The sequence below is a fragment of the Sarcophilus harrisii genome, chromosome 1 (genome assembly GCF_902635505.1).
Source record: "Sarcophilus harrisii chromosome 1, mSarHar1.11, whole genome shotgun sequence".
NCBI lineage: Eukaryota > Metazoa > Chordata > Mammalia > Dasyuromorphia > Dasyuridae > Sarcophilus > Sarcophilus harrisii.
Window position 1 is genome coordinate 226,235,670 of NC_045426.1, and position 22,902 is coordinate 226,258,571.

A 22,902-nucleotide genomic window follows, 5' to 3' on the forward strand; every position below is an offset into this window, starting at 1 on the left:
ATTTTTTTTTTTCATCTATAGACATACTTTCTAGCTTATAGAAGCAATTTATCCTTTCCTAAAGTAGTTAACATACCTGGTTCTACTCTTTCCAATAAGCAGAAATATCACAAGACATAATGGATCTTAGGATATTAAGATACCCATTTTTACAAGAAGTCATTTGAGGAGTATCTCAATATTGTTACAGTTGTTATGAAAGACAGAAAGACAGAAAAAGCAGAAGGAGAGGCATGAAAAGTATTAAAATTCTGGTGAAATAAAAGCACCAACATCATTAAAGACTTTTCTTTCAGTTTTCTGCCCCTGATTTAAAAAATGTATCTGAACTCTGGAAATAATTTTAAGGAAACAAAGCAAAATATCATGGACTTACAAAAATATTGAGAAAATTTAATTATGTTTTCTTAATTGTTTCTATGAAGCACTATGATATAGTGGAAATCTACTGGATTCAGAGTCAGGCAAGCTATGTTCAAATCATAACATAAAATAGTTGTATGACTAGGGACATTATCCTTTTACCTCACAAAACCTGTGTTTTTTCATGTATCATGGCATAATTATATTTGTATTATTAAACTCCACTACGATGTGATAAGAAAGGATTTTGAAAATCTTAAAGCCCTAGATAATTTGTTATTAAAAAAAAAAATTCTGAGGAATCTGAGGAATATAGAAACATAATAGATGCTCAAAAGCACTTGGTTGACAGATTATAATAAACTATTGATTTAAAATAATGAAACTGTATAGTATTTGGTGAAATTTTTAAAAAAGAACTTAAAATGTCACTGCACAAGAGCCAGGCACCCAAATGTTAGTTGAAAGAAATTTCATTTCAAACAGATACCTTAAAAGTACTTATCTGTCTTCAAACTAGAACCTCCTTAATGACACGCAAATAGCAGACCACTAGGAAAACTATTTTTAGGAAAAGAAAACACTTCCAGACAGTAAGAATAGTTCACATTTATATACAGCTTTTCAAAGACTTAAAAAGTATTTCACATGCATCATTTTCTTTGCTTCTTATACAACCTTAAAGTAGGTGATGCTATTTGTCTTTTGTTGACAAACTAAGGCTCTCTTAAGAGGAGAAGTGAGTTAATTAGGGTCTCACAGCTAAGACATGTCTAAAGGAAGCAACTCTTCCTTTAAGGTTCAACTAACCTTCTTCCTGATTCTGAAGTCAGCATTCAGTACTCTTATTATCCCACTTTGCTTTCCCAAAAGATGGCTAGAAAATAAACTGTTTGCTTTCAGAGTATATAGGGGGCACAAATATGAACTGTACCTTGTATCATCATTAACTCATCCCTATTTATGAACTCCACTTTCCACCTTTTCCGAATCTGATTTTCCCAGAGGCAGAAACAATATTCTTTTAAATTGAAGACCTATTTCCCTTACTCCTCCAACTCAGAAAGTCTAAATAAAAAGGTGAGGTTACACAAAAGACTTATTAATTCAAAACTAATTTAAACCCTAAGAGCATTTCATATTATCTAATGATACACAACAAAAACAGCATATCCCAAAGAACTTACGTTTTATCATTTCCACCACTGTATTTTTCAAATTCTCTCTTCCCCCTTTGGTCAAAACCATCAAAAGTTCTGTTTATTCCACCACTTCTTCCTCTGCTTCGCATTCCACCTCTTATGCCTCCACGGCCTCTAATTGGTCTTTCCCGTTCAAATCTTTCAACTGGCCTAAAAGGAAATAAAGAATATGGAAATAATTAACTAGTCAGTTAAATGTCATTTAAAAAAATTTGATAAGATTGTAAAAATTCTTATTAGCATGTTAGAAATCATAGCTAACAGGCATTAAAACAACTTCTAATTTAATAGTAAATAACAATTTATTTATATATTATACTTATGTATATAATTATAAAATATTATAATAAAAGCAACTTCTAAATTTAATAGGAATCATTAGAGCAAGGATTCATAATCTAAAGTCTGGGAGGGTCTTTGTAGAGATTTTAGAGAATTTTTGAATTTAGATCACAATTTTTAAAATTTTCACTAATCTTTGGTTTCTTTTTAAAATTTTATATACTTACACATTTAAAAACATCATTATTCTGAGAAGAGGGTCCATAGCCTTCAATAGAATGTGCTTTGGACTCAAGACACAAAAGAGTTAAGAATCCCTGTACGAGAGAGTACCTTTAAAATAGTGCTATTTTAAGTAAAAAGTTAAAATAAGATTAAAAAAATTACTGATAGATTAAAAAAATTACTGATTGGACCTTTTCATAAGTGACCAATAGTCAAAAGGACAAAAGGTAGTTTTAAAAAGTATAAGCTATCCATGGCCATATTAAAAAAAAAGATCAAATCACTAAGCATTTAAGAAAAGCAAATTAAAGCAACTCAGGTTCCATGTCACATCCTTCTGATTGGCAGAGATGACAAAAAAGGAAAATGACACATTTTGAAGAGGTTACCAAAAAAAAGGGTACATTTATACAATCTTGGCGAAATAGTGAATTGGTAAAATAAATTGTTATAACCCCATCTAGAAGCAATTTAAAAATTCCCAATGCTACCTTAGCTTACCATCACTACTTTGTATCTGTAAAATCAATGTGAACTGCAAAAATTTGGCATTGTTATCTACCACACAGGCAACATTTGGGCTTTCTGAAAGAGGAGAAAATTATTTTTGGTTTTTATTCTCCATATTCAATCCCTCCTTTACAGGACCCATTTTTATTACAAATTGAGTATAAGTAAGAAGGGGGGGGGAGGAGAGAGAGAAATTGCAGAGTTGTGTTTTTTATTATTTTTATCTTTTTTTAGAACTCTACATTCAATATATCTTCCAGTGCTAAGCTTCTCCATGACAAAGCCATTATTTTCCAGGAATGGGCCTGGTCATTTAAGTGATAAAAGATCTTCTAGAAGCCTTTTTTAGTATCTTATCATTAAGAAGTAGTATGATGTAGGAGCAAAACAACATATCACCACCTAGTTTTTCCTTAAAAAATAATGAAGCCAAAAAAGGGAAAAGCTCCTACACGTACATTAAAAATATTTGCAGCAGCTTTTTTTTTTTTTTTTAATAGTGGCAAGGAAGTGCAAACTGAATGGATGCCCATCAATTGGGGAAAGGATGAATAAGTTATGGTATATGAATCTAATGAAATATTATTGTTTTATAAGAAATGATAAGCAGTGGGTAGAACACCAATCCTGAAGTCAGGAGGACCTGAGTTCAAATCTGATCTCAGATACTTAACACTTCCTAGCTGTGTGACCCAGGCAAGTCATTTAATCCCAATTGCCTCAGCAAAAAATAAATAAATAAAATCAGCAGACTGATTTCAGAAAGACCTAGAAAAACTCATATGAAGTGATGCTAACAGAAGTGAATAGAACCAAGAGAACACAACCACAAGTTTATGTCATGATCAACAGTGATGGACATGGCTCTTTTCAATAATGAGATGATTCAAGTCAATTCTAATAGACTTGTGATGAAAAGAGCCATTTGCATCCAGAGCGGGGACTATGGGGACTTAATGTGGCTCACAATATAGTATTTTCATATTTTTTTGTTGTTTGCTTATTTTTTCCTTTGATTTTTTCCCCCTTTTTGATCTGATTTTTCTTGTGCAGAATGATAAATGTGGAAATATGTTTAGAAGATTTGCACATGTTTAAACTATACTGGATTACTTGTTACCTTGGGGGGGAAGGAGGGAGAAAAATCTGGAACACAGGGTTTTGCAAAGGTGAATGTTGAAAAACTATCTTTGCATGTATTTTGAAAAATAATTTGAAAAATAAAAAGCTATCATTATAAAAAAGTAATGAAACCATCCACAAAACATAATTGGTCCAAGAAGATAATAATAATAAAAAAAAAATCAGATGGACACTAAATACAAAACCAGAAGTTGTGGGGATGAGTGACATGAGCAGTTAAAGGTTCCTCAAGTTTAAATTTAAATTTATTCTAGCCAGCGTGGCACCACGGCCAATTTAGAGGCACAGAAAGAAGGTGCCAAATGAATACTGTATTTCTTCTGAACATATCCTTTCAAAACTACAATTAAGTAAATTTCATTCAGTTAACTATCATTTTGTTCTAATCCCAAGCCCGAACCCCATCCTGATAGCAAAACTGGTACACAACACTCTCTTCTTTGCACTATGTTCCAAATTATATATCCAAACTAGCTGTCTTACTGTCCCTGTCCGTCCCCCTATATGATACATTTCCTGCTTTCACAATTTTGTTATGTCAAATACACTTCTTCCTCACCTCCGTTTCTTAAAATCCCTAGTTTTTGTCAAAATCTGGTACAGTGGGAAGGGGTGGGGAGGAAGTACATGGAGAGAGGAAAGCAAACATAGTTCTGCAGTCAGAGAACCTGCATTTCATATCACTCTGAACATTTACTATATGTGACTATGATCTTGGGCAAATCATAATCCTTCTGGACCTCAGTTTCCTCATTTGTAAAATGGGGGAGTTGGACAAGATAGTTGCCGGGGCCTGTTCCAAGCTTTCCGCCTAGGATCCTATGACTCAACACAAGAGACAATATATCTCTCATTCACGTTGGGTGTTATGGTCTTCTTCAAATTATTTTGTATCATAGGACTAAAATGGAAATAGGTTTTGTATCAAATTATTTGTCATCCGAGGGAAGGGAGGGAAGAAGAGAATTTGAGTCTCAAAATTTAAAAAATTGTTTTTACGTGTAATTGAAAAATATAAAAATTACATTGTATTTATCTTTCTTGTACATAACCATATTACATTGTTGCTTCTTCAATGGAATTTAATCTCTAAGAGAAGGGAATTGTTTCACTTTTTCTGTGTTTTGCTGCTGTTCAGCTGTTTTATTCCTATCAGACTCTTCATGATCTTATTTGGGTTTTTCTTGGCAAACTTGGCAAAGATACTGAAATCGTTTGCCATTTCCTTCTCTAGATAATTTTGCAGATGTGGAACTGAGGCAAATTAAGTGATTTGTCCAGGATCATGCCAATAAATGTTTGAATTTGAATTCAGAAGGATGAGTCTTTCTGATTCCAGGTCTAGCACTCTATCTACCACTCTACCTAGATGCCTTATCTCTTTATCCAGATATAAATGTCAGGCACATATAACAGGCATTTGATAAATGCTTAGTGAATTGATTGCTATATCATAGCTATTATCATCACCTTCATCATGATCTATTGGAATAAAGAGAGGCTATTTTATCATATTAGAAGTTTCTGAACTCAAGTTATCCTAAGTTCATGGAGGGTAGTGGGGGTTTTTCCTCATAATTTTTTAATGTATTTTTACACTCGAATACATAGTTGGAAAAGAAAAAAAAAAAAAAACATTTCCAAGTACACAGCAGAACATAAAGAGAGGATTCAATATAAAAACTACAAAATACTACAAATTATTTTCAAAGATACCCAGCTTTTCTTTTCTTCCATCTAGGTTTTCTTTTATTTTCTGCTGTATACTTTTTAATTTTTCCCCCTTCCCCTCCTCCCATTCCTTTCATAAAGAAAACTACATTAAAACTTGGGGAGATATATACATATACAAACATGTACACAGATATCTACGAACATACACATATGTTGTAAGACCATACTATGCATATTTTCACTTGTCATCTTTTTCTCTTGAGGTAGATAGCATCTTCCTTCATATGTCCAAGTCTTTTCATGTTTTTTTTTTCTTTAATCAACCAGCTCATTGTTTCCTACACAATAGCAGTATTCCAACATAATCACATCCTGAGAGATTTTCTATGAAAATATTTCCCCAATTTTCTGTAATCCTTCTATTTGTGGCTATGCTGGTTTTGTTTACATAAGAAATTTTTTTTTATTAAAATACTTTCCCCCCAGTTTCTTTGAAATTCTTGACAAGGTATTTAATAATCCCTCTTCAAGCTTTTCTCAATATATTGGTAGATCATCTTTGACAATCTGCAAATGAAAGAGTTTCTACATAGGAACCAAAGAAAATTCATACAGCACATACTAAAGGTCTCTCACCTTAGGTTTACTCTGTGATAGACTAACCAAATGATAGGGACAAAAATAGCATGTGAGGACTAGGCACCAGTGCTTTCCAAAGTAGTATTCACATCAATGAGATCACAAAACCAAAACATAATAAATGCTTATTTAATTGAACTGAGCGATGCAAACGACAGTGAAAGAAAAAAAAAAAGATGACAGAGTCTAATGAATTTTTCACAATTGGACAGATTTAAACAGGTTTATAAGCAGGTATGGAAAGGAAGCTAGATGAATAGGTGGAAAGAAAATGGAAGGAAACAAAAATGTAAAAGATCAAGGGTACTGGTAGAAAGACTGTATCTGCAATGAGAAAGTTCACTTCTTTCCAAAGAGACATAAGTTAGGAAGTTATGTATGAGTGAAGATGTAAAAGGATCTGATGTATTGAATAGGAAAGACAAAGGAACTGACAGCAGATAGCCTCTTTTTTCCCCCCAGTAAAGTAAAAGGCAAAGTTATTTTGATATTGATTAGGATTAAAGTAGGCATTAATTAAAGAGAGCATGATAAACTCTATATTCATTTACTATGTGTGATTTGGACAAATCATTTAGTCTCTCTAAACCTCAACTCTCATACTTTAGCTATAAGAAAATAATACCTTCCTCACAGTTTGTAGGGGGAAGTGTTTTATATATTTGTAAAGAGCATATGTCTATGTTTTCTCTCATATACACACACATACACAGTCACTACACACACTCACAGAAACACATATGTACACAAATAGTATTATTTAGCAATGTACTTGGAGAGTCAGGAGGACTGTAAATTTCAAATCTCACATCAGAAACTTAGCTCTTTGACCTTAGGCAAATCATTTAGCTTTTCTGTACCTTAGTTTCTTCATCTATAAATTAGGAGAGTAGACTTGATGATTTGCAAGTCGCTTATCCAATTCTTAACCTATGATTCTAATTCTATAAAATTAGAGGTATTCAAAGCTCCAGTTAGACAAATGAAGGAGAGCTAAATGTATGGACAAACAAAATTTTTCTAAGTGAAATAGAATTGTGACTTATGTAAGTCACATAATAAAATATTTCCAATAGTCTACTATTGATCTCTAATCTCACATTTTCAAATGCTTACTAGATATGTCAAATTGGATATCTTTTAATATGTCAAAAATTTTAAAATTTAAAACTGAACTGATTATCTTTCTCAATAATCTCTTTCCCCTTCTAAACTTCCCCATTACTACTGAAAACATCACTATCTTCTCAATCATGTTCACAATATAGGTGTGTGTAATCCCCAATTCCTCATTCACCTTCACCACTATCACCCCCCCCAACCAATTAGTGATTAAGTCTTCTCAATTCTATCTTCATAATGTCTTTTATATATGCTCCCTTGTCTCCCTAACTCTGGCACTACAGGTATCCAGATCACCTCTCCCTGATCTCTCTGCATTCTGAATTCCTTGGCTTTCTTCAAGTCTTAGGTAAAATGCCATCTCATGGAAAAAAAAAAAACAAAAAACCACACCTTTCTTGTCCCCCCCCCCCCCCCCCCCCCCCCCCCCCAATGCTAGTGCCTTTCTGTTGGGATTATCTCCAATTTATCCTATGTATGTTTATACATAGTTATTTATCTGTCAGGCTGTGATGTTTTTAATAGTAAGCACTATTTTTTGCCTTTCTGTAGTCCCAGAATTTAGCATAGTCCCGGTATATAAAAGGTACATAATGCCTACTGGCTGGACAGTTAAGCAGTAAGAAATGATGCTGAATACCAGTGTAATTTAGATAATACTGAACTACTACGTGTATTAAGTGCCTTTTCCAAATTCCTACTCCCAATGGAGTCACCTTAAAGTATAGTACATACTTTCCAATTGTAAACTTTTCCACTGTAAACTCCACTTGTCTCTCCATTTCATAGGGTCGATATTCCCTATAAGTTCTTCGTTCTGTCTTGTCCAGTTTTACATCTGTTCCCCGGTTATCATTCCATGCCTGCTGCTCCCCTCTTTTAGCAGCTCGCTTTTGACCTGAAATTTGAAAAAGATGTCAAGAAAACAATAATCACATCAAAGTAGTGTTCAATGTAACTTTGAGAACTAATATTAAGTTACATCTTTTCCCATGACAGGCAACAAAGTATAATAAATAACATCCTAGAAAACTTGCAGTCAGGAAGAATGGGTTCAAGTTCTGCCACTGATATTCAGTATCTATGTGACCACAAGTGAGTCACCTAATCACTTAGTGCCCCCATAAACTTCTAAAATGGAGGCTACACATGGGTTTCAGATTCGTATCCATAGAAAGTTTCCACCAAAAAAATTCCCCAAATAAATGCAACCACAAATTCAACTAAACCCCCTAAAATTTTTTTTAGTTATGTTCTAGAATTTGCCACAAAATAAACACTTTTGTATAAAGTTCTTTAACCAACTATAAAAATGCCTTGGTTCAAAAATGCTATTAACAGGTATGGTTCATGCAATAATAAATAAGCTGCTATGTTTCATTAATGTAAACTATGAAAACATGAGTATTAATTTAGAGCAAGCAAATCAAATATTGGTACAAATATGGCTGATTTCCTATAGAATCTAACTACATGTTAATTACAACTATCAATTAACAATTAAAATCATTAGTTAAACCACTACTTTTATTCTATTTGAAATTAATATATTTATTTTTAAAGTTTTTTTGTCTTCAATGGCATTTATACATGAATTCTGTTTCTCAATATGAAATTGGGTTTGCCACTTTACTCATTCAAAAGACTATGAGAAGTAATATTATTCCACTCCTTTATTCAAAGATGGCTTTCAACTGAAAGTTAAGAACAGAAAAATGGGCAAAAACACATCTACTTTTAAAAGGTCAAAAAGCCTTATTTTACATGTTAAGTTTATGGAATTTCCATTGATTAATAATAGGTATCCTCTATTTATATCTTTTAACTCAGCTCTAATTACATATAATTTTTTCTTAGGATTTGTGGGTATAAAAATTTAATGCTATAGTTAACTATTTTGAACTATTGGAATGTCTTCATATTAATATTACACACCATAGGAAGCACTTCAATGAAAGTCTGATTACAAATTAACTTCACTCTGAGTCACACATCAATACCTACAGCAAATTGGCTAAGATGACATGAAAAAAATAATAAATGTTGAAAGGGATGTGGGAAAACTGAGATCTTTCTAAAACATTGTTGATGGAGTTGTAAACTAATGAAGCCATTTTGGAGCAATTTGGAACTATACCCAAAGGACTTATAAAACAGATCCAGTATCACTACTGGGTGTGTATTCCAAAGAAATCATAAAAAAGAGAAAAGGACACACATGTGCAAAAATATTTGTACCAGTTCTTTTTTGGGAGTGGCAAGGAAGGAAATTGAATGGATGTCCATCAATTGGGGAATGGCTGAACAAGTTATGTTATATAATGTATGGAACTGTAATGGAATATTACTGTTCTATTAAGAAATGATGAGCAGGCTGATTTCAGAAAAAACTGGAAAGACTTGCATGAATTGATGCCGAGTGAAGAGAGCAAAACCAGAGGATTGTATACAATAACAAGACTGTGTAGCGATCAACTATGATGGACTTAGCTCTTCTAAGAATACAGTGATCCAAAACAATTCCAAAAGAAAATACCATCTGCATCCAGAGAGAGAACTATGGAGACTGAATGTGGATAGAAGCTTACTATTTTCATCATTTTTGTTTATTTGCTTTCTTTCTCTTTTTGTGGTTTTCTCCCTTTGTTCTGACTTTTCTTTTACAAAATGACTAATATGGAGCTAATATATGACCTATATCAGATTGTTTACTGTCTTAGGGAGGGAGGTGAGATGAGGTAGAAAAATTTGGAACTCAAAATACAAAATGAATACTGAAAACTATTTTTAATTAGAAAAAACAAAATACTATCGGGAAAATTAACTTGTTCCAAATACAACTCTAAAGACCAGATGAAAAATAATGATTCTAATAAATTATAAAATTCAACTTTCAGTGAAAACAACTTCCCCCCCCCCAAAAAAAAACCCCATATACTTAGTACCACTGAAAATGGAGGTAGGTTAAGCCCCTATGCAAAAAAATCAACATTTCCTGATATTAAAATATGGAATGTCACTATTATATTAATTAGTATATTGAAATTAAATATATTATAGATCTAAATTCAATTTACAATAGTAGTTATATTTTATTCCTGAAAATGTTTTAAACAGATTTCTATCTTGCAAAAAAGTTATAATTTGAAGCTCATGACTAATTTGGTACCATAGGTAATATTGCTATTATAAATACAATATTTACAGTTCTGTTGGGAGAGTCAGAACAACAACAGTTAGAATATAGATATGGATATAGATAAAATATATATAGAAGCTAAAGAAAGAAAGGGATACCATGTAACCTGATATGTATGCTTATCAAAATGAATTAAACAAGTAGGAAAATGAAAGACTGTTCTAAGATGTGTTTTAAATTGAGGATTAATTTTGAATATAAATAGTCATCAGCACATGCATTAAAAACATGTAAATATATTTTATATTTAAATCATATGAATTTTTCTCAACATGAACTCAAAGTCATTTTATCACATTTTAAAAATTAAAAATAGGTAGGGAGTCAACTATGATTTTAAAAAATCCCTCACAAGAATTTAGACAATACTTTTCCTTCCCCTTCAATGCATATACAAGTGTATGCATATGTGTATATGCACACATGTGTATGTATATATTATTTAAATTTATATTTGAAGACAGTCATTGTGAGGGTCACATAGCTAGTAAGTATCCCACTCCAATATATTAAAAAAAAAACATCAAGATAGAATTTAGATTTTAAAAATCACGTAGTTTTATGTATCCTTACTAAGGCCTCATTGCCAAAATCTCGTCTATTCCTTAATAAGCCTTTTATGAACTGGATAAAGTACTATATGTTGTAAGGGTTACTTCATGCCTGCAAAATTCTAAAAGATGTATATTATCAGTGATTCCCATTTTGGAAAAACAGTGTTAAGAGATGACTAGGGTGGAACTCAGCTTCTCCTTTCTGCTGGATCAGCATTGTAAATGCATAATGCAAACTTTGCATTTCACAGTCCTTTTCAATAGAGGGCTGGCACATGCAAAGAATAAGACAAGCAAATTCATATAAAAGGGTATAAATAAATAGCATATATAACAATTATCTGACAAAAATCAAGTTTTTAGTTTAAGGACCACATCAGGGAATTTCCTACAGTTATGGTGACTAAGGTTAGTTAGGATTGAGGTAAGAACTTTGATAACCTGAAGAAATGTTACACTTACATGGGTCTACATTTACCAAGTCAATACATGATCAACTATTTAAACAAGAAATATTAGGCATTTTCAATGAAGAAATCCGATTAGAATTTGTATGACGTTATCTGACTAATAAATGATCTATCAAATCATATTCTTTGAACCTTGATTTCTTATCCATTTTAAATTTTCACATGTAAATAATGTTCTACTTGAGTAAAAATTCAGAGATAACAAAGTCCAACACACCTAATACTTTAATAACAACTTGGGACTTGCATTTTTCATACCTATTAAACAAAAGCTCAGCACAATAATTTCACAAAGATAAGCAAATGATTTGTTCCTGGAATTCAAGTCTTGAGACTATCAAAGCCACCCAAAACTGTTTAAAAAATTGATCTCATAAAAATTTTAAAATAGTAGAGTAGCAAAAATTTCCTAGGCAGAGGAAAAGAGACTACCAAATCTGTTGAAGTGCTTTTTAAAAGTTGATTAAAAGTCAAAAAGTTGACTTAATAATTTTTATCATATTGGTTAGATACCACTAACTAATAAAGTTTCTTACTAACCCCAGGGGGGTAAAGAACAGAAATCTTCATTTGTTGGAATAACATATAAGACACTGAAGAAAAAGATTAACCTAAAGTTAAACAAAATAGTTTTAATCAAGAGGAAAAAAACTACATCAGCAAAATTTTTACTTTGATAATGACCTCAAAGGAACCATGTGCAAAATAGCATGGTAAATATAGCTTTCAAATACCATTCCTAATTGGCAAGCTAAACATACTTAGTGACACATTTAGACAGTTTTGTAAAGTACAGTTACTAAAAGTAAAATAACTTGATTAAATTTCAACAGGTAAAAGTACTTCATTATTATCTAGTGCCTTCAGACAAATTCTTGAAGCTTAAATTAGACCAAATGATTCAGTGCTTTGGTTGTTTGATTCCTTACCCAAACTGACCTAGGGTCAGCAAAGTAGACAGCATGCCTGCAAATGGACAAATTGAAAAATCTACTCTACTTCATCATTTTCATATTAATCCTGTGGAAACTGCCATCTTAAATCCTCTAATTTTAAGCAGAAAGCAAATATAGCAGTTTTATGCAAAAATCAGACATTGACTAAATTGGATTGTGTAGAAGCAAAAGGGATTGCGCTTGTCTTGTAGAACTAAAAATCATCTATCAATACAAATTATCAGTTGGAATTTAGAAATAATGAAATACACTTACTTTGTAGAGATATTGGAACACCAACCTGGAGACCGGATTTTCTACTTGCTACAAAGAAATGTGACATCTCTACCAACAACACTGGAATTATTTTGTTGAGTATCAACTCTATGATGATATATCATTATGCCAGTAACAGACTGGCATAATCCCAAATTCAAAACCCAAAAGAAAAATGCTATCAGTTTACTTTTAAGTGTATTCAGTAGCAGATAATAATTAAAAAAAAAAAAAACTTGATTAAGATTATTTAAAATACCGAATCCCCCCCTCAGTGGCCACTTAGTACTCTAGTAAACTCCAGGCTCTGCCTCAACTTCCATGCACAGCCCTAACAAATCAGTTAAGCACTGGTTCTCAATTTTGGGTAGCAAATTAGGCATTGGTTCTCAATCTCAGGCAGTTCGTTACGTAAAAATCGACCTGAGATATTTCCTACTCCTAGTTTTTTTTTTTTTTTTTAATTTAAACACCTTAGTTGTTTTACACCATTCCGTTACTTCATTCTTAACAAGTATTAACATTACCAGGTTGTTCCAGATTATCCAGTCTCTTACTTCTGCCCACAGTCAAAAACGTCGTCTTCCTTCCTTTCCCCTCCCAGCATCCTCGATTGTACTTTTCTCTCTGCCTCTCAAGGATGAGATTATCTAACTTCCTCCCCCGCATTTAAACCAAAAACATAGTATAATTTCCCCCCTTCAAATTGTCCTTGGTAGAAAAGGGATGGGAGGATTTCTTTGGGATCTTCCAAGCACATCCTGTGTCTCTTATTCTCCACACTTCACCATATCCTTCAACCTTTGACTTTTCCCCAGCTTTTCAGAGGGATGACAGGCAGAACAGAAGGGGGGTGGAGGGTGGGGGCTGGGGAAGGACCGAGATTTGAGTTTCCTCTCATCATCATCATCATCTTTCTGTAGCGTTCCCACCACAGCCACATTACTTCCCTACTACTGTAGTTGGGGGGGAGTGGGGACATATGAGAAAGAATAGGAAACTAAAGGATGTGACCAGCCAAAGGGGGGGATAGCAGCATAAATTACGGTATATAGATGTAATGGAATACCATTGTGCCGTAAGAAACGATAAAGGGGACGGGGGTGGGGAGGCGAGTTTCAGAGAAATCTTGGGAAGATTTGTTTGAACTGATGCACAGCTAGGGGAGCAGAACCAAAAGTATGTCTAAAATAACCTCGACAATGTAAAGACAAACAACTATGAAAGAGTTAAAAACTCTGCTCACCGCAGGGACCAACCACGATTCCCAAGGGCCGGGAAGGAGACGGGCTCTGGGTGCAGAACGAGACGTACGTTTTTGGACATGGCCAATGCGGGAGGTTTTGCCAGGCTATGCATATGTTTACAAGGGCTTTTTTTTTTTTTTTTTTTTGGCTTTGTTTTTCTCTTTCCACCAGGGAGGGGAGAGAACAGGGAAGAGAGTGGGCAGATTTTTGTGAACTAAAAAAAGAGAAAAATGAATAAATTGTAAAAAGCTCCCTCAGCTAGCGCGAGAGGGAGGGGGTGTGGACGTACCGGGCGGCTGCGGGCCTCCCCCAAAGCTGTCTGGCTGTGAGAAGGGGGAGGAGAAGATCTTGCGGTCTTTCTGGGACTCCCTTCGGCCGCCGCCGCCGCCGCCGCCGCCGCCGCCGCCGATGCCGCCGCCGATGCCGCCGCTGCTGCCACTCAGTCTAAGGCCCGCAGCTCCGGCCGAGGCGGGTCTCCGGCCCCCGCCCCCGCCGCCGCCGCCCCCGCCGCCGCCGCCTCCTCCCGCAGCCCCCGCCGCCTCGTCGCGCTTCTTGCGCTGCTGCTGCTGCTGCCGCTGCCGCTGCCGCTCGGCCTCGCGCAGGATGTCGAACGGGTCCGACTCGTCGTCCAGCAGCTGGTGGAAGCGGTTGGCAACCGCGCAGCCGAAACTCTCCTGCATCACGGAGGTGGCGGCTGCGGCGGCGGCCACCGGACTGCCCAGAGCCCCCTTCATGGTCCGCTCCCTCCTTCCCTCGACTGCCGCCGCAGCCGATGCCAATCTTTAACGGAGCCGGGAGCTCAACTCCATCCCGCAGCCGCCACCGCCGCCGCGATAGCCCTCAGCCCTCCGCGGTCCCCAGCCCCACAGCCCACACCCCCCCCACAGCCAGCCGTCCCCGGATCCCCCACCAGCCGCCGTAGATGTCCCCGGCTCGTGAGGCCCCGCCCATCAACCAATCAATGGGGTTTGGTTACGCCCAGACCCTTCGTCACGGCCAATTGCAGGCCTTCTCCTGTCTCGTCACGCGAACTTTCTGCCCCGCCTCAGCCCATCCAACCCAGTCGACCGAGAGGAGGTACTGACTAGGGGGGCGGGGCTTGTAGGCAGTAAAATTGGAGAAGCGTGGGCTTAGGTGGGTCAGACCAGCTCCTCCCACAAATAGTCCAGTGTCTTTGGCAATGGGTGGGCTCTTGGAACTGCGGACTTCCATAACAGCTCCATGGCTTTAATGAGTGTTTTGGTTTTTTAATGCTTATAAAAGTTAAGCTCTACCAGAGGGGAAAGTACCGCACTGAGATCTGAGTTACACTGTTGCAAAGACATATATATATAGCACTTTGTAGTAACTGTCAGGTCTAATGGATGGTAGAGATCAGGGTCTTTCCAGAAAATCAATTTCTTCGGTGCTGGCCAATCGCCCTGTTTATCCTTCCAAGGTAACAATTCAGTCAATCTGACAATTTTCTGTAGAAATTTATGTAGAAAAATCATAATCTCAATTTCTCCACAACAGCAAATGCATATAATCTGTGTGCATTCACAGCTGAATCCTGTGGGAAATGTCCCCTCAATTGTTTTCTTTCTCTTTTACCCTAGGTTACACAGTCTGACATCTGTATGATCCTATTTCTAAATAGCGAAAATTAGTTCTGGAAGAAATCACAAAACCGAGCCTGACTAGAATCATTACAAATTTATACCTATCTCATCACAGCTGAACCTAGTACCACTACATAGCAAACTTTTTTTTTTAATCTCTTATTGAATTGAATTCATCACAGTGGCTATTCCAAATCTCTTTAAATTCCCAGCTTTACCAATACTACTCCAAGGAAAAGACCCTGTTTCTTTTACTAAGACTTTGGGAGCCATCTATTCATTCAACAAGCATTTATTACATACCAACTATGTGCCAAAAAGGAAGCCAAGTGCTTTCAATAATTACTCCCTTTAATTCCTCCCTAAAGCTTTCAATTTTTTCATTTGTCATTCAGTACCAGGGGTTGAAGTGCTCCTCCTATTTGTCAAATCTCATCATTTTAACTACTCCCTCTTTATTAGTCACAACCACTCCCAGATCCAGTTTGACCTTTACTTCATCTATCAATCCTAATTTCCCTCATGTATTTTCAATCTCTCCCTCTCTACTGCCTCCTTTTTCCTGGTTCCTTTCTTATAAGCACGGATGAAAGGAAGGAAAGAACAAAGGAAGCAAAGAAGGAATTTCCCTGCTATCTTTGAAATTGTCATCATACTTCTTTAGCCTTCACTGACAATAGAAAAAAAAAAAAAAAAACTACAGCTGTTGCCTCTACCTCCTACACAATCATTTTTAAACCCTTTAAATTTAAAATTGCTTTTTTCAAGATCATCAATGACTTCCTTATTGTACTTTCAGAACTTAGTTTATTTTAATGTCTTTGCAGCATTTGAATTTTTATGAATTTTCTTCTCAATTACACTGGTATCATCAGTATGCCAGGGAAAAAAAATCAGAAGACAGGCTTAAGTACAATGTGAAGCCTACCTTCTGAGCAACTAATAGGGAATGGCTTCATTCACAACTCATCAAGCAATTTTATTTTATTTTTAGTGAACATATTATTTAATTCAAACATAAAATTTAGAAAGACCAGAAGTCTAATTTTTTTATATGTTTGAACAAGAGACAAACTTTTTGGGAGGTTGATTTTTTTGGTCCTTATTACTGTTATTGTGTGTTTTTTTTAAATAAAGCTTTTTATTTTTAAAGCATAATGCATAGACAATTTTTCAACATTGACCTGTGCAAAACCTTAAGTTCCAATTTTCCCTCCCTTCTCCCCACTCCCTTCCCTAGATGGCAAGCAATCCATTATATGTTAAATATGGTAAAAAAAAAAATATGTTAAACCCAATATATGCATGCATAGCTATACACTTATCTTGATGCCAAGAAAAATCAGATCAAAATAGGAAAAAATTGAGAAAGAAAATAAAATGCAAGCAAACAACAAAAAGAGGGAGAATGTTATGTTGTGATCTACACTGTTTCCACAGTCCTCTTCTGGGTGTAGATGGTTCTCTTCATCATAAGATCATTGAAACTTGTAATGTCCAGGGTAGATCTCTGGAGGGTCTCAGAACTGGTCTTGGTCTTTAGGTAGAGAAATGATGAAGGCAGGAGAGCCACCATGAGGCTGGTCAAAGATGGAATTCCGAATCTTCTCTGTGTCTGTGTCTGAGATTGCCAGTTCTCTCAGCCCTTAAATACCTCAGTAAGATTACATCACTACAGCACTGAGAATGCACCAACAGTTAGGAGAGTTAAGTACATATTTAGTGTGATATGGTGATAAAAAGGAGCCTTTTTATCACCATATCACACTAAATATGTACTTAACTAGAATGATTGCATCATTATATCACACTAAGTATGTGTTTAACTAGAGAATCATTATCTCATCAATCACACCCGGTAGGTGCTTAACTTATAAGCATCCTGCTGCCAGTATCTTAAGTATAACTTTTCAGAGTTCAAGCCCTCTACTGGAACTGGTCTAAATCATCTCATTGTTGGGAAGAGCCACATCCATCAGAATTGATCATCATATAATCTTGTTGCCGTATACAATGATTTCTTGGTTTTGCTCATTTCATTTAGCATCAGTTCATGTAAGTAAGTCTCTCCAGGCCTTTCTGAAATCATCCTGCTGGTCATTTCTTATAGAACAATAATATTCCATAACATTCATATGCCATAACTTATTTAGCCATTCTCCAACTGATGGGTATCCACTCACTTTCCATTTTCTTGCCACTATAAAAAGGGCTGCCACAAACATTTTTGCACATGTGGGTCCCTTTCCCTCCTTTAAGATCTCTTTGGGATATAGGCTGGATCAAAGGGTATGCACATTTTGATTGCTCTTTGGGTATAGTTCCAAATTGCTCTCCAAAATAGTTGGATCAGTTCACAACTCCACCAACAATGTCCAACAGTCGTCATTATTTTTTCCTATCATCATAGCCAATCTGAGAACTGTGTAGCAGTACATCAGAGTTGTCTTAATTTACGTTACTGATCAATAGTGATTTAGAGTACCTTTCCATATGACTAGAAATGGTTTCAATTTCTTCATCTGAAAATTGTCTGTTTATATCCTTTGACCATTTAGTAATTGGAGAATGGCTTGATTTCTTATAAATTAGAGTCAATTCTCTATATATTTTGGAAATGAGGCCTTTATCAGAACCTTTGACTGTAAAAAAATTTTTCCCAGTTTATTGCCTCCCTTCTAATCTTGTCTGCATTACTTTTGTTGTACAAAAACTTTTAACTTAATATAATCAAAATTATCTATTTTGTGTTCAAGAACTCCAGTTCTTCTTTGGCCATAAATTCCTTCCTTCTCCAAAGATCTGAGAAGTAAAATATCCTTTGTTCTTCTAATTTGTTTATAACATCACTATTTCTAAATCACGAACCCATTTCAACCTTATCTTGATATGTGGGTCAATGCCTAGTTTCTTCTATACTAGTTTCCAATTTTCCCAGAAGTTTTTCTCAAATAGTTTTTAATCCCAAAAGCTGAGGTCTTTGGGTTTGTCAACACTTGATTGCTATAGTTACTATTTTGTCCTGTGAACCTAATCTATTACATTGATTGACTACTCTATTTCTTAGTACCAAATGGTTTTGATGACCACTGTTTTATAATATTGTTTTAGGTCTGGCATAGGTAGGCCACCTTCGTTTGCATGTTTGTTTGTTTTTTTTTTTCATTAATTCCCTCAGCAGGCAATTTTATACATTATATTATACAAGGAAAACATGTGGCTGCTCATTACAATGCAGCTGGCTATACCCAATGAATAAAAGTAGTATATATAAGGAAAATATATCAATAGCTTCAGGAGATAGATATGTGTCATTGAAAGCATAGTCAATTCTACTAAATGAAAGGGGAACTACTTGTCAAGTTAGATAAAAGAGGAGGATAATTCAAAGACTCTGAAAATCTTTCTATACCAATTTGAAAAGACTAATGAAAAGTGAATGAATTTGCCTCAGCCCGCAAGGCAGAGTGTGTGGACCCTGGAAGAAAAGAGATAAGGGCAAGAGAGAGGGGACACGCAAAATGGAGGCAAGGCAAATCCATCTGATCAAGCCTCATTTTAATGGGTGCAATAGTACAGATATATATAGCAGTAGAAAAGAAGGCAGGGTTTGTTCAAACACAGTACAGGGTGGGGGTCCTAGACAAAGGGTTGGTATCCTGCCCAAGCATGAGCTGCTCAGATGTTTCTGGTGGCAGGAAACTCTATGATGTGATTAGGGGATGCCTAGATATCTGCCTATTCAAAGTTAGGATGTGATTAGGAGATTCCTATTCAGGAAGTCTTTGGTATAATGTGATTAGGAGATTCCAACCTATTCAAGGTTGGCCTTATGTGGCTGTAGATTAGTGCCGGCTCCCCACAGGTCCCCCTTTTTTCATTTATATTAAAAAAATCAAATGTAGAATTTTTCATTTCTCGACCTGTGCCTGGCTTAGGTTGTTCCTATGGGGAAAAGCCTTACCCGTCATAGGAAGGATGTACAGAAACGTCTCTTCCTGGCTTAGGTCGGCTAGTCCTTGAGGAATCTTACCTGTCATTGACTAACCAGGTCTCGATGTTTGTTTCTATTTCTCATATTTTGTTTCTATTGCTCATATAAACATCAAGGGGGTCATCACCAGTCTCAAGGCGGTGAGAGTGTACATGAATGGGTTTGGCCAGCGCACTATCTACTTGGGACAAAAGCAAAAGAAGGCCAATTAAAGGCCCTTTGAACTTCTGAAGTACTAATTAATGAATTCTAAAGCTTAAAAAATAATCCCCAAAATTGAGTCTGTCAGGGCAATTTTAACAAAATAAGGAATTCTAAAGCTAAAGCATCCAAATTCAATCTAAACTAGTGAGATCTACCAGTTTCCAAACGTTCTATGTTTTCCTCCCTTTTTTTTTTTTTCACAGAAAGGAATTATCAAATGACTATTCCCTATATAAATCCCAAGAGTGAATCAAAATCCCTATACATAACATACTAGTAGAGTAGCATTTCCTAAAAAGCCCTCAAATATAATAGCAATAATTACAATTTTAACAAATCCCATCCCAAATCTTAACACACAATGATAGATGATCCAGGCAAGGTTCAACAGTCAGTCAAACATTCCCAAAGTCCCTCATATCAGTCCAAAGTACAGTAGATGCAGGGTCCAGTCCATGGTCTCATTTTAAAAACTACTGCTTCAGGCTGTGAAGTGATAGGAGGCTCTCATTCCATGCAGACTGGGTGTGCCATGCTGACAATCAAAGCTGATCAAGGTTCCAAAAGCAAGCCAATATCTGTAATTTGACCAATTTAGATCAGTCTCAGATGGAAAGACTCAGTTCACCAGACTGCTGCAAAATATGAGGAGGCCAAAATAAATTGTTTCCTATGTGAAGAGATGAGTTTGCCAGGCAAACGGCTGCTGTCTTATAGACCCCTGTTAATTGTCCTCTTATCATGTAGAAATCTTAAAGAAACACAAATATCCAGTAACAGAGATGACCAGGCAAAACACTTAGTTGCCCAAGCATTTACTTATACAATGATTAATATAACCAGACTGAAAATAGCAAAAGTATGACATAAGTGAATTAACAGTTTCTATTGATCATTGCTCTGATCATAGAGATCACTTACAGGAGGAAAAAGTATAACATAACATAAGCAGTTAAAACTCAACCTTTAGCACATACAGGATAAAATAGCCTTAATCCAGTTTTATTCCAATCAATTGTCCCAGTAACTGTCAGAGGGTGGAGCTTTAAAACTCCCAAATAGCATTAACTAATTATAATTCCAAGAAATTTTACCTGCAATAACAAATTCCATTAATCAAATTTCTGATAAATCTTAAAAGACTTATCATAACCTTATAGTAATAACAGGAAGAAATTTTGTCTAAGTTCACAACTTAAAAACAATTATAATATCTAGGTAGATGTTACATAAGTGAACATTATATATACAAATCATTTTGCTTTTAAAATGCCCAATACATAGAAAAATATCCCAAATTGTATATTTCCGTGAAAATTTCCCAAAGGACAAAGAAAAATTATTTTTCAGAGGCCCTTTAAAAACCTCAGGATAAAACAATCAATTTAAACATACAGAATACCCAATTCCATTATAAGAATTCAAAGAAGTTTCTTAAAATAGTAATTAACTTTCAGAAATATTTCCAAAGAATGGATCACATTTTGACCATATTCCTCAACCAAGAAAACTTATGTATCGAAACAAATATTCAATCAAGTAACCTAAAAGTAAGCATTTCCTTTAAATCACAGTTTGCTGCACTGTGGGGGAGGAAGGGACTCCCTTCCTCCTCCTTCCCCCTAGGAAAAAAAACTTCTCGGTTCTCCGCTCAGTGTCCACATAGGATCCTTTTCAAGACCCATCAGTTTTTTACTTTCTTCCCAAATTACCCATTTTCTAGTTTTTCTCTTTCTCCCTATATATACCTGAACACTCAATTTCCTTTTTGGGGCTCTGTTTCAAGGAAAAAACTTTCCTGTCTTTTTAAAACATCTAAATTCCATTTACTTACAAAATTAGTACATCGGTTAAAAAGTTTTAAAATCACAACAGATTTTAAAATAACCAATTCCCAAATTCCTTTATCATTGTTCTTAAAACATAACAAATCTTTTACATCAGCAAACAGACTTTTGTGCTTTTCTCTGCCTTCACAGAGAAGGCCTAGATATTCCATTTAAACTTCTTTTCTTTAAATGTTAGCACACTAAAAAAAATAAAAAAATAAAATAAAAAATAAAAAAAAATAAATAAATGTTAGCACACTGCTCTTCTAGATTTTTTTTTAACTTTCCAAACTTTCAAATCCCCCTTTATTTTATTTTATTTATTTTAATTTTATTTATCTATTATTTATTTATTTTTTAATTTCTTCCCTTCTCCCTTTTCCAGGCTCTACATCAGCCAGAAAACACACACCACCACACACACACACACAAAAAAGAAAGTTTTCAAACTTCTTGTTTTTCTAAGCCCAACCAAGAGTGAATTCTTATCTTTTACAAACTTGCTAACTTTTAACACAGACACACACAGACACAATCTTTTATAAATGGCCTTCCATTGGAAGGATTGGTAGACACTGTGCAATCCGACCCAGTCATTAAGGTGCCATGGCCCAGTCACTAAAAAAATTAAAGCAGACACCTACATGTCTGGTGTGGAGGATCAAAACAACGAAGTTATCTGCCCTTATGAGATGGACTTTTTGAAGGCAAAACAGGGTTTTTCGCCTTTTATATTGAAAAAATCCCCATCAATCGGGGGAAGAGGCGTTTTACAAATTTTAAAAAATAGTACTTGGTTTTAACAGGGCTGCTGTTGAAAGGCCTAACACTTTCACCTTTCCTATCCAATGGAAAACATCACCATTGGATAGAGCAGTGGCCCTTAAGTAAAAGATAAAATTCAGGCCTTATTAATATGTAAGGAACGCTTGACCAAGGACATTAAAACCTTCTCTAAGTCCTTAATTCCCCATGTTTGTTTGAAAAAAAATCTGGAAAATGGGGGATTTAGGTTTAAGAAAATGAATGAACAGATGGAAACTATGGCAAGTCTTAGCCGGCTTTCCCTACTCAGTTGCCTAGAAATGGCCTCTTTGGGTCATAGATATTAAGGATTGTTTCTATTCTATCCCTCTGGATAAGGAGGATTTGAAAAGATTTGCCTTTTCATCCCAGCGTTAACAGCCCTTATAAAAGTATGAATGGACAGTTTTGCCACAGGGGTAAAAACAGCTACTATGTTCAAATGTATGTTGCTGCTGCTCGTAAGAAAAGAAAACATTCCCAAAAGTTATGCTATTACATTACATGGATGACATTTTGGGATGTACCTGAAAACAAATGTTAGAGGCATGTCTACAAAGACCATAAAACACTAAGGGTTACAAATTATACATAGCACCAGAAAAAATTCAAAGATATGCTCCTTTTCA

At 35.4% G+C, this 22,902-nt stretch overlaps 1 protein-coding gene and 1 long non-coding RNA gene across 3 annotated transcripts in view; one reads left to right on the forward strand and one right to left on the reverse strand.

The window, feature by feature from the left end:
- The window catches only part of HABP4 (hyaluronan binding protein 4), a 35,226-nt gene extending 20,503 nt beyond the window's left edge, over positions 1 to 14,723 (reverse strand). For both annotated transcript variants that reach the window (XM_031937694.1, XM_031937693.1), the window contains exons 1-3: positions 14,131 to 14,723; positions 7,896 to 8,058; positions 1,551 to 1,715 (exon numbers count right to left, since the gene is read on the reverse strand). In XM_031937694.1, the coding sequence (XP_031793554.1) occupies positions 1,551 to 1,715; positions 7,896 to 8,058; positions 14,131 to 14,575 (773 nt within the window). In that variant the 5' untranslated portion in view covers positions 14,576 to 14,723. The remainder of the gene's footprint in view (positions 1 to 1,550; positions 1,716 to 7,895; positions 8,059 to 14,130) is intronic.
- Positions 13,610 to 22,902, forward strand: part of LOC116419168 — a 28,350-nt gene continuing 19,057 nt past the window's right edge. The window contains exon 1 of the long non-coding RNA XR_004229425.1: positions 13,610 to 13,904. This is a non-coding gene — a long non-coding RNA (uncharacterized LOC116419168). The remainder of the gene's footprint in view (positions 13,905 to 22,902) is intronic.